At 34.1% G+C, this 13097-nt stretch overlaps 1 protein-coding gene and 1 pseudogene across 1 annotated transcript; one reads left to right on the forward strand and one right to left on the reverse strand.

Annotated features, from left to right (window-relative positions):
* The first annotated feature begins 800 nt into the window (after positions 1-800).
* LOC111379382 lies at positions 801-3594 on the forward strand (annotated as a pseudogene).
* Positions 3595-4462: 868 nt separating this feature from the next.
* Positions 4463-12040, reverse strand: LOC111379383. Its single transcript, XM_023002741.1, has 5 exons — positions 11423-12040; positions 10917-10995; positions 6139-6195; positions 5644-5889; positions 4463-4653 (listed from the first exon to the last, which is right to left on the reverse strand). The coding sequence occupies exons 1-5, from the start codon at positions 12038-12040 to the stop codon at positions 4463-4465; spliced, it is 1191 nt and encodes a 396-aa protein (XP_022858509.1).
* Positions 12041-13097: the final 1057 nt, after the last annotated feature.

Consider the following 13097-nt stretch of genomic DNA (forward strand, 5'->3'; position numbering starts at 1 on the left):
ACCAATTTATTAAGGTTTTAGGCTACCTCTCTTAACAAGGTTGATCTTTTAAAATGGATCCCAAGTCTTAACAAATACAAGGAGATGTGTGTGGAGAGTGATGGGATCATGATTACAATTAGGTCTGTTTGATTGTAAGGATGGAATTTGGATAAAAAGAAAAAGAATTTCAGGGAATTGAATTGCCTAGAACTTGTTTTCTTGGAAATTGACAATTAAATGAGTTTGATTGGGGTAATTTTATCACTTGAAAAATGTTGAATTTTTTTATATTTTGGTATTTGTTTGGTTTTGTTTTTCATGGAAACTGTCAATTAAAGGGACAAAATTTGTTATAATTGGGGATAGAATTTGTTCCAATTGCCAAAAAAAAAATGTTTGGGGCATTCCTCGGACCATGGAATTGGCACATGTGTGGCGAGAAGTTGGAAAACAAATTCTATGAAAATTTTTAGCAATCAAACAACACAAATTGGGTGGAAATGGAAAACATTTTCCATTTTCCGTGGAAAATCAAGTCTATCAAACATGGCCTTAGTTCTTTTTTTTCCCCCTTTTCTTTATGTTTTATTTTAATAGGATGGTATATTCATCACTTTACGTATTTTTATTCAGAAAATGATGGTTTCCACAATGAAATGTGAAAATGAAAAATAAATAAATAATAATAATAAGGTGGGGACGTTTTCACAATGAACTTCAAACATAGGGGCTTTTGCGCTAATAACCCCAATTTCAAATATAAATAAGCCTAATGGATTGAGAAGTTAAAAACTACTCATATCCTGTCCAAATATAGAATGGATATTCATGCATCGGCCGCTCCTTTCTCTAGCAAAAGTGTGGTCATTGAGAATGTTCGTCGCTCGGTCACATATCATCCTACAATTTGGGGAGACTATTTCCTTGATTACGATTCTAACCTCTCCGTATGATAATTACACTCTTTTTTCCATTTTTTTAAAATATCAATCTCTTATTTGAAATTTTTATTCTATGCCACATGATTTTCATATTAATGTGTTATATGCTTATGCTTATGCTTATTCCTTGAATAGGATACATTGTCCCATGAAGAGCAAAAACGTCAAAGCTTAAAAGCAGAAGTGAAGAAATTGCTAGCGTATACTCCAGATGATTCTTTGCATAAATTAGACCTCATCGATGCTATCCAACGTCTTGGAGTTGGTTACCATTTTGTAACGAAAATTGAAAAATCATTAAAATATGTATATGACACTTATATTGAAAGCTGTAGCAAACATGACAATGATCTCCGTACCATTGCTCTTCGATTTCGATTACTTAGACAACAAGGATATTATGTCTCATGTGGTAAGAAAAACAACTTGACCAAGTTATCATGCACCTTAACTAGCACATCTTTTTAATAGAACAATTAATATTTTTGTTTTTATTTATTTTTAGGGTTGAAGCAGATGTATTCAACAAATTCAAGGACCACAAAGGAAACTTTGACGAATCTTTGATTAGCAATGCAGAAGGCTTGTTAAGTTGGTATGAGGCTGCGCAATTTAGAGCACATGGAGAGGAAACTTTAGAGGAAGCACTGAAGTTTTCTACCGCTCAACTCAATTCTCTACTCGACCATGTGAGTAATTCTTGGTCTACACGAATTAAGGAAGCTCGGGAAATACCAATTCGTAAAACTATGCCTAGACTGGGAGCAAGAAAGTTCATATCTATTTACCAAGAAGATGAATCACACAATGAAATAATCCTCAATTTTATGAAATTAGACTTCAACTTATTGCAGAAGACGTATCAGAAAGAGCTAAGCGAAGTTACAAGGTTAGCTTGTCTTGTGAGACATTATTAGTTAGGTCGAATATACCTTTTTCTCTTAATTTCAACTAATGGTCTTGAAAGTTCGATATCGAATATAATTACTATAAAAATTGTTAAGATTTTACCTCTGGATGTAATTGTACGTAGGTGGTGGAAGGCCTTAGATATTGAAAATAAACTGCCTTTTGCAAGAGATAGATTAGTCAAATGCTACTTTTGGGCATTGACAATATACTTCGAACCCCAATATGCAATTGGTAGGAAAGTGCAAACCAAAATAATCGCCATGCTTACTATCGTTGACGACATCTTTGATGTTTATGGGACCCTAGACGAACTTACACCTTTCGTGGATGCGATTGAAAGGTAAATCATTTAAATGCATCTTTCCATCTTAATGTCACATAGGATGCTTATTTATCCATTGGATATCTTCATGTGTAGATGGGTTTTTAGTGTCATAGATCAGCTACCGACATACATGCAACATTGCTACAAAGCACTATTTGATCTTTATGTCGAAATTGAGGAAGAGCTCGGGAAGATAGAAAAGTCGTACCTTGTTCACTATGTGATAGAAGAGGTTATTAATTTATTACTAGCTAAACTCATTATTTTCGCTTATATCAGAAGTATGTAAACTTAATGTATATGTGTTCCAATTTGTAGACGAAAAGACTGGCGAGCTCATACTTTCAAGAGGCAAAGTGGGTGTACAGTGGTTGTACTCCAACACTGGAAGAATATTTAAAAGTAGGAAAAATAACTAGCACTTATATATTGTTATCAGCAGCCGCTTTTGCTGGCACTGGAGAGTTAGTGAGCAAGGAAGCCGTTGAGTGGATAACAAGTGATCCATTAATCCTACAAGCTTCGGAAATCATCTGTAGACTAATGAACGACATGGTTGGAATTGGGGTAAGAAGTTCTACTTTCTAATGTTGTTCCGTGACAGCTACAAAATTATTATTATTTAAACCAAAATTTAGGGCAAACTAAAATTACAAGTATGACTTATTTAATTTTTTGGTTTAAGGTATAGTCTCTGGCTCTAGCACTCCCAGGAGGGGGACTTTCTGCTCCTTCCTACCCCTCTGCACAGAGACAATACAACTCAACATAATTTTTATAAAACCTTTATAAGCTCTGGTATCTTGTTGAATGATAGGAAAATTGATGCTGCGATAGTACAACTTAACATAATTTTCATAAAACCTTTGAAAGCTCTGATATCTTGTTGAACGATAGGAAAATTGAAGTTATTAGAGAACAAATTTATTCATTGGTGATGGTCCCTGCAAACATAACACATTGACTTAGCAGTGCACTAATTACTGAATCTTAACTTGTTGTGTTTGAGTATGTTGTTGTAGTTTGAGCAGAAAATATCAGCAGTTGAATGCTACATGAATCAAAACAAAGGTGCGACAAAAGAGGAGGCATTTGCAGAACTTGAAGAACTAGTTACGGATGCATGGAAAGATATAAATGAAGAATGCCTTCATCCGATCGTGGTGTCCGCTCCAAAAACTCTTCTTCTGGAAATAATCGACAATTATGCACGTGTCACACATCTAGTGTACAGATACATGGATAATTCACGAAGTCTGAAGTCAACTCAAAAGATGTCATAACTTGTCTACTTGTTCAACCTGTGACAACACCATGATCAATCGAGTAAATAGTGGTTGTAATAATCACAACATAAGGAGGGGCTTGGGTCTCTACCTGAATATACTTGTAACTCCATTTGTATAATAAATATGCGAGTTATCAAATCTATATAGTTCGTACCAAATATCTTTCCTTTTTTTGTGAGAACGCGTTTGGATAGCCCATTACATTCTTATGATTTGGCAAGATATTCACAATGAAAATGACTCAAGAGAACACCCCCAAACGTTGAATATAAATTCAAACTGGAACAATGTGAACTCGGGTTGTTCACACTATGAAGAGTCTAAATCAGCAGTAAAGTGCCTACTGAACTGGATTCCTTCAAATGGGATCAGTTTCTCTGTGGGTAATTCTCCATTCAACATTCAAGAACATGAAATGCTCCATGTTTAATTCTATTCAAATTTTTGAATCCAAAAGTAGGTAGGTATCATAAATTGGCATTTTTTCACGAGAGTATTAAAAGTCATACTGTTATTTTGTGACCCAAATTCCATTGGATGTTCGTGAATTGGTTGAAAGCATAGTTGTCAAACCTGACCTAGACGTCGACCCAAACAATGCAGTGGGTCAAAGGGTCAATGGTTTAACCAGTGAGTCGGTGGTTCAATCGGCGGGTCAACTCCTATAAAAAATATTATTATACATTTTCATTGAATAATAATTATTTTCCATTTTCTGCTAATAACTAAATTAACCTCATATTATTTTGTTAACTAAATATCAATTTGTATCACAATTTCACAAATTCTGGATCATATATAGTCAAATATGGACTTGAAACAATAAAAACAACAATCAATGATAAAAGAAAAATAATGATAATAAAAGTATATCGTATGGCAAGGTTCGACAAGACAGCTTTATATACTTTAAGGATATTCTTGCAAAAGTAAAACCATCATCTAAAAGTTAAATGTGGATAAAGAACATGTTAACAAAGTAAATTATTTGAAATAAGTCAATATTTTCTCAATTAAGAAGAGTTAGAGTGCATCCATGCTAGGGTCACAGCCATAAATTCTTCAATTCCTTCGCCTTGTACCAATGATAGAATCTCAATCATACCAAAATCCTCATTTCCATTGTTTGTATCATTTTTATTATCATTTCCAGTGTCATCATTTCCATCACAATCAAGATCAAGATCATTAAAATGTAATTCATCTGAAAATAGTTTTAAATTTCAACATTACATCATATATATTTTAATAAAAAGAAGAAACAATAGCGTCAATCTAACAATTACTATAATTTTAATCATTTTGTATAGAACATGCACCAAATCACGACGAAATGTCTCCAATTTATCATCTACCAAATTTGGTGGCTCTTCTAATACCCAATTGCCATAAATGCCAAACCTTTCAAAGTCGATAGGATCATAATTTCGACTTTGAAATAATTCCTAAAAAAAGTTTATTATCCAATTTATAATTAATCAAATATAATTCTAGTAAAAAGAAAGCAAAATCTTAAAATAAAAAAAAATCACAAAGGGATGAAAAGATTTATTTAAATAACATTATTGTTGTTGCAATCGTAAATTGTATTGAATATAAACAAGATCATTAAGCCTTTGGTGCTCGAGTCTATTTCTCTTTTTAGAATGAATATGTTCATATATACTCCAATTTCTCTCTCAACCAGAAGAACTACACGTTTGAATTCATACTCGAATTGCAAGTGTTTGTAGATTTGGAGCACTACTACCATACCACATCTACCATTTATCTATACCAAAACAAAGAGAAAATAAAATAGGCGTATGTTACATAAACTAAAATCTGAAATATATAACATAGCAAAGTACATAACATGAAAATAACAATTTACTAGGAGCCATTCTATGATGATCAGCTATTGCAGATAAATGTCGAAAGTCACCATGTGCTTGCCTAAATAATCTCATTTCACTAGTCAATTTGCTTCTTAAATCAAGTTGACGATAAGCATATCTCTCGATTACATCTAAAAGTCCTAAAATAGTTTGTTTATGATTTTCCATATCAAGACTATTGTATTAGAAAGAAGGGATTAACCAATACCCAGTGGCATGAAGATTCTTACGCAATTGACTATCCCATCAATTCTGAATAATTTGCAAATAAGGAGCCACTCTACTCTCCTTTCTTTGAAACCCGCACTGTATCTCACTTTTTGTCACATGAATAGCTTCATACATGTAGCCCATCGAAAGCTTTTCATCACTATCAACAATCCATAGAGCACGAACGAGTGGCTTAGTAAGTTGCACAATAGTAGCACACTCTTTCCAAAATACAGAATCAAATACATCATCAACAAATCTTTTTCTTTTACTTTCCTTTGCATATGCTGATAAAGTCCACTCGCTAGATGTTACCGTTTCTTTTAATGGATCCTTCTGGGCTAATATGCTTTCTAGAGCAATAAAGTTAGGGGCAAAATGAGTAGGAGCGACTAGTCGAAGTATTTCCTTTCTTCCAGCAAACGTCCTCATCAAATGCAATGGGTAGCAATGGTTATATATGCATTTTGTAATTTTTGATGCTCGAGATACGACATTACTAATTTCATCAAGCTTACCAATATCATGAAACATTAGATTAATACAATGAGTTGTACATGGAGACCATAATAATGTTTGAAACTCTCGTTCCAATAATCTACCAGCGGCAACATAGTTTGCAGCATTGTCCGTCACTATATAGACCACATATTCTGAACCTACAAATAACACAGCATCTCGAAATAACTTATATAACATGTGAGAACTTTTTGATTGGTCTGAAGCATCTATGGATTTTAAGAATACTATTCCTTTTGGCCTTGATTTGAAACTTTTGAATTATTTGTGATTTTGTTGCTCGCAGTGATAATTCGAGCAAAACTTGGTGCCTGATATAATCCTACTAAGCAGCGATTGGATTCAGTTGATTGAATTTATCCTAGTTGGACTTTGTGAAAAAGGAGGATTTTGTTAGAGAGTTTTTTAGAGTAAAGAGCCATTTGTTTTTCCTTGTAGTGGAATTTGCCTCAAGTTGGAGAGTTTTTTGAAATTTGTTCATTGTAGTAGAATTTGTGTCAAGGTGGAGACTTATTATTTTGTCACCCAAATTTTGTTGGATGTTCGTGAAGTGATTGAAAGAGGTATTAAAGGGGTATGAAAAGTTTTGGGAAAGCAATTTGGGTGCCCAATGTAGGTGCCTAGATGCCATACAAGGTGTTTGGAATCAAGTTGGACCGGAAACGAGGTGCATGAGCACTGTCATTACTGTCCGCTTACTGTTGGAGCGCCATGCAACACTCGCCTGGCACGAGGCTGCTGCTCGAGCAGCATATAGATTCAGAAAAAAATTGTTCTTTTTTTTTTTTAGATCTTTTATCCTCTTTCCATCTAAAGATTTTCTTTTGAGTCTTATGTATACTCCACGAAATTTATTACTTTCATACGACTATGTATGAGTTTTAGAGAATTATACAATATAGTAAACCCAATAGTATTATATTTTTCTCCATATTAATAAATTATTCATTCTTCTGCCAAATTGTTCTTGTACTCTTCTAGTATTATGATTGTAACTTTATATTGTGCAATACAATATCGTCCTAAATTTCCCAACACATACTGCTTTTATGCAGAATACAAGATTACTCCGTACCGTGCCAGGTGCTGCTTATTTGGACTAAAGGAACACACAAATGTTGCCAGTTTCCTAAAATCCAAGAAAGAAATATTGTACTTGCAAATTTGCAATGGATAATGATAAAGATGGATATCAAAAATTTCCTGCAATACTGTGGGCATGCGGAATGTGCCGTCCCATAAAAACTTTTACATGTAGGGCAATTTGCAGGAAGGTCTAGAATGAGACAAAGGAAAAGGAATGACCCATGTTACGACCTAAACTTGCGTGAGGTGGTTCCAGTATCTTGAAGAGACTAATGATATTTAAATGACAAGAAAAAATTGAGGTGATGAGGAGAGCAAATTATTTGATAAGGAAATCTCTGTCATTTGTCCTCTTTTAGGAAGTTTTTCTAGTCATCAATTTATTGGTTTGTAGTCCAATCCTCACCCGAGATAAGATCCACTGTCTCTATTTGAATAAAGCTACTCTTACAAAGTAACTTTACAAAAGTGAAGATACCAAGTGTGTTGGCAAAATATAGGCCACTGATTTGAAATGATTTAAAATTTTGTTTTTGAAATGATTGGTGTGAATGTTATTTTGTAACCCAACTTTGTAGCCTAATTTTGTAAGTGTAGCATGACTCGTCTCTATTTCCCTATCTTTGCGATTGTCTTGCTAATTAAAATTTAACACACAATTATGAATTCACAAATGTGACGTATAAATATGAAAAACAACGTGTCACGTGACGTGACCAAAGAGGCTTGGATACCTGGACAATGCCAAATGAAAACAGAAAAATCTAACCTTATGTATAAGAATTCATGGTCCTAATACAAGAGAATCTACTAACTCGAGCGAAAAATAAAGTTGGCAATTAAGAGTATCAAAACAATTTTCTAACAATGAAAAAAATTGCAAATGGGGCCCTGAAATGAAGAAACCTATGCCTGGACAACGGGCATGAGACAAAAAACAGCAGAAGTAGCTGCGACTCCTTAGGGGACCAATTCTTGAATCTGCTTCCATTATATTCTTTTGAATTCTGAAATTTCCTTCTCTTTTTTGTAAAATTGTATATGCTTCAACGTTCGTCTACCCTGTTGATTTATAATTTGAAGGAAAATTAATGTTTTCCCATAAACCAAATAGCTAAATTAGATTTTGGCACATTAGTGTATTCTTCCTAATGAACGTGAAACAATGGAACTCTTGCGCATTATTAGCAAATTTTATGCTACTTACTATATAAAAGTCCCATATTCTAGTAAATGACATGAACGATATCTAAACTCACATTTGATCACTAAACTTGAATCCTCGACTTCAAATTATCTCAATTTATTCATTCAATTTCTATTTTCGTTCATGTCAAATTAAGTCACTGAATTTCTATTTTTGTACATGTTACATTTTTACAACACAAATACTGATTATGGTTTTTTTACGAAAGCATCGGTTAAAAGAAGAATTTGAGCAACCGGTTTCATAGGGTCATGGCTCGTGAAGTCTCTCTGGAAGGGTTATTTACAAGAATATGGAAGTTTCAACGAGGCATGTGAGGTTGTGATGGTGTATTTCATGTTGCAGTTGTTAGAAATTCAAATCCTATCCAAAACCGAAACCAAATCTAGATACAAACATCCTAGATCAAAATAACCGAAATCATAGGATCAACATCATGCCAAAATATTAGGATACATTGGTTCGGATTATATACATGTATCCATTATGAACAATTGCCTATTGTTGTGGGATTACTACGACAATCGACCACGTATGATAAGACATGAAATGTTGTTATTTACATCCATTAATTCTAGCGCTTTTATGATTAATTAACACCTAAATGTGCTAAGTACCCTTATATTGTGATTTAGGTTACATTTGGATGATCATGGTATAAAATAGAAGAAAAGAGTGAAAAAAAAAGTGCTTTAATGGAAGAAATTGAAAGTTCAGGAATCAAATTGCAAATAATCCGTAGATGAGATGAGCAATGGAATGAAGATTAAAGATGTTGCGGGTTCAATTGGAAGCAATTAGAAGTTGAAGGGTTGAAATTGCAAGAGAAACAATTTAAAAGAATCAAAATTTGAATTCGGGACTAAGATACAATTTTTTGAGGAAATTTTTCCTAGGCAACAGCCCAGTTATAAAATTCGGGTGATCGCCCAACATTAAAATTGAATTATCGAAACCAAAAGCTATGCCTGGACGACTGCCGAGTTTTGCCCGGGCGACAGCCCAAGTCAATCGCGACGAGAAAAATCTGATTTCCTTTTCTGATTGAAATTCTTATGGAAACAAGTCTTGGAGAGTCTTTAAAACCTTAGGGACGTCCAAAAGGAGGATACCACTCATTATACCAGATTCATAAAGATTTTTCTCTCTTTTTTGCTTAAGGATTGTTGATGTATTACTAAATTTCATCTCTTGGTCGAAGGATACTGAAGCCTTGGAATCGTTTTCAATTGTGAGATCTACCTAATTTTCATCGTTTAATTTATATTTTCAGTATTGAATATTCTTCTATTCTTAATTTCATGATTGTTATGTTTGATTACTAAAAGGATATATTATATCATGCATTTCAATCTATAGCTAAGTTAAATATCAAATCCATAATTGTTTGATTAATTTAACTTGTGAAGCAATTAGAATTAGTAATTTGCTACTTTGGGAAACTATTAAATCTTAGGAAGAATATTTATCTAGGTTAAATGCAAACGCTTGGCTTGTGTTACCTAGTTCATTGATTTCTCTAATTCAGAAAGCCATTATTAAATTAAATTCACGCGCTTGTCTAGGATTGTTTGGTAATGAGGATTAATTATATCGCTTGTTTCTAACTAATTAAAAGTAAGGAGAAATAGGAAATTGTTTCCAATGGGAAATTTTTTTCCAACGATGAATACTAAAAGTATGAGTTAATAATTATTTGTGGATCAATGATCAATTGTATATCTTCAACGATGAATATTGACTTAGACCAAGGTTCGTTCTATTGATTTAATCCAATTTATTAATTTGCATTGCTTTTACTTAGAATTGATTTCATCACGAACAAACTCCTCCCCCCGCGCGTTATAGTTAACATTGCATAAAATTAGGTTAATCACTCTTCATGGAAACGATCCTTACTTCCGCTACTACATACAATTTTTTGTAAGTGTAGATTTTATTATTTTTGGGTGCCTGAGACAGCATGCCATACCGATGAACGCGAACGACTGGAGTGGTTTGTGATCTTCCTCAACCAAATCGCCTTGATTCCTCAATGGGGCCGTCGTTTCTCTTCCAGATTGGGAGAAGGGAAATTGTATTTAATTTGGTATATTGGGGACCATAATCAAAATAGATCTTTATATATTGCTTAATTAGGGTTCCCATTATCCCCAATTAGAGCAACATTAGTTGGTATCTATTCAACTAGCTCATATTAATTTAAGTAGTCTATGGGCATGCCAAATTAGAACACTTAATTTCAGTGCATTAAATTAAATTAAATAGAAAATATAATTGTATTAAATATGTTGCCAATTCTGAATTAGGAAAACCATAGATTTTCCTAACAATCTTCTACTTGGCTATATATTGTTCCTCAAACAATTATATTACAAATTCTTTAGGCATGCATCTGTATGTTATTTATCCTTAGACTTTTATTCAAACAATCTTGTCCATCTCATTTATTAATAATGGAACCACAGCAACTTTCATCGCAATAGAGTCATGATTAACCACAATGATCACCATATTAACACACTTAATGACATAGATCAAATATAGATGAGTAGCATGGAAAATTACAGGAAATGTGATCTGAGACATGTCTATTTCCAACTGGTCCTTCTTTAGTCATTCTAGATTCCTTAATGCAGCGCAAACACTGCACATAGAAAATACAAGCAAGCTCAGAAATAGAATTATAAACCATCAACTTTATTATGCTGAAGGTTAAACAATTCAATGCCTAGAGCAAAAATATAGCACATAAAAATTGACTCCCACTAGACCAAAATATCCTAAAAAATAATGCCTATGTGAGTAGTATGTTCATGAAAGATCTTAGGCGCTAAGCCCTTGATTAATGGGTCTGCTAACATGGAATATATCGCTATATGTTCAATGACTTCTAAATTGTCTGATCTCCAATAAGTGATCATGTATTCTTTTGTTCTCCTTAAATAACGCATCATGCGTTTGGCTACTTCCCAATGCTGCATGCTTGGATCACTCAAATATCTACCCAAAACTCCCACTATAAATGCTATGTGGTGACGAATACAAATTAGAGCATACATTAAACTCCCTACCACTGACACATATGGAATCTTCTGCATCTTTTTTCTTTCAAGATCATTATTGAGGCACTGTTTGGAACTAAACTTGTCTCCTTTAGAAATGGGCGTGTCTCCTAGTCTACTATCTTTCATGTCAAATCTACTTAAAACTTTATCGATAAAGCTCTTTTTTGACAATCCAAGGATACCTTGAGAAAGATCTCTTAGTATTTGAATACCCAATACAAAAGAGGCGTCCCCAAGATCTTTCATCTCGAATTTCTTCATCAGAAATTTCTTGGTTTCATGCAGTAAGCCTATATCACTACTAGCGAGCAGAATATCATTAACATATAATACCAAGAAGATATATTTACTTTCACTGAACTTATGATAGACACAGTCATCAACAACATTCGCTTCAAAACTGTACGAGGTGATGACTTGATGGAACTTGTGATACCATTGGCGAGAAGCTTGTTTGAGACCATAGATGGATTTCTTCAACTTACAAACCATAGACTTTGGATCTCTTGACACAAAGTTTTCTGGCTGTACCATGTAAATCGTCTCATCAATGTCTCCATTGAGAAACGCAGTCTTGATATCCATCTGATGTAGCTCCAAATAAAAAAGAGCCACATGTGCCATTATTGTTCTAAAAGAGTCTTTCAAGATATTAGAGAGAGAAAGTTTCTTTGTAGTCTTTGCCTTCCTTTTGAGTAAAGACTTTAGGACTAGACGAGCTTTATATCTCTCGACATTGTCCCTTGAATCCCTCTTGGTTTAAATACCCATTTACAACCAATGGGCTTCACACCTTTAGGCAACTCGACAAGATCCAAATATCATATTCTTTCATAGACTTCATTTTATCCTTCATGGCATCAATCCACTTTTGAGAGTTAGAAACTACACATGGCTTGATAGAAGTTATCGGGTTATCCTCCATTAAACCAACACCATCATCATGTTCTTGAAGAAAGACGATATAATCATCTGGAATCGCATTTCTTCTCTCCTTAGTGGATCTCCTTAATGGCACTTCTTGAGGTTGTTAAGTTTGTTCATAGATGGTGCTTGAGGAAGAATCTCATTGTTGTCTTGCTTAGGAACAATGTCAGGGATAGGAGTCTGAACATTGTCATCTAATGTCAAAATTGTATCTTGAACAATAATAGGTATAGAGACCTGATCACTGTCAATAACAGATTCTTCTTCAAAGACAACATTCATTATGTTTCCTTTCTCCCAAATTCAATATCCTCAAAAAATCTCGCATTTCCTATTTCAAAGAAGGATCTTGATGTGGGATCATAAACTCATAGCCCTGAGAGCGTCCAATGTAACCAACGAAATAGCAGCTAATCGCTCTTGAGTCCAGTTTTCTTTCGTGTGGCCTGTAAGGCCATGCCTCAACTGGACAACCCCAAATGTACAAGTGCCTAATGCTAGGCTTCTTGCCTGTCCAAAGTTAATAGGGGTTTTTGGCAATTGCTTTGTTCGATACCCTATTAAGGATGTATATTGTAGTCTTCAAAGCTTTTTCCCAAGGTGACTCTAGCAAGGAGAAATGGCTCATCATACTCCTTACCATATCCTTAAGAGTTCAATTTCATCATTCCTCAACACCGTTCATGTTGGGTTTGCCCGGCATGGTGTATTGTGGAAAAATTCCACACTCATTGAGGAAAATAGCGAAAAGGTC

Source organism: Olea europaea, unplaced genomic scaffold (genome assembly GCF_002742605.1).
Source record: "Olea europaea var. sylvestris unplaced genomic scaffold, O_europaea_v1 scaffold1980, whole genome shotgun sequence".
Lineage (NCBI taxonomy): Eukaryota > Viridiplantae > Streptophyta > Magnoliopsida > Lamiales > Oleaceae > Olea > Olea europaea.

Excerpts from the sequence above, each read along its gene's own strand:
- LOC111379383 (XM_023002741.1), bottom strand. The coding sequence starts at position 12,040 with ATGGCACATGTGGCTCTTTTTTATTTGGAGCTACATCAGATGGATATC. Across the intron at positions 10,996-11,422 it reads AGATTCCATATGTGTCAGTG|TGTTTGCGCTGCATTAAGGA; the intron begins GTAGGGAGTTTA and ends TTCTATGTGCAG. Across the intron at positions 5,890-6,138 it reads TGCAAACTATGTTGCCGCTG|AAAGCATATTAGCCCAGAAG; the intron begins GTAGATTATTGG and ends TTATTGCTCTAG.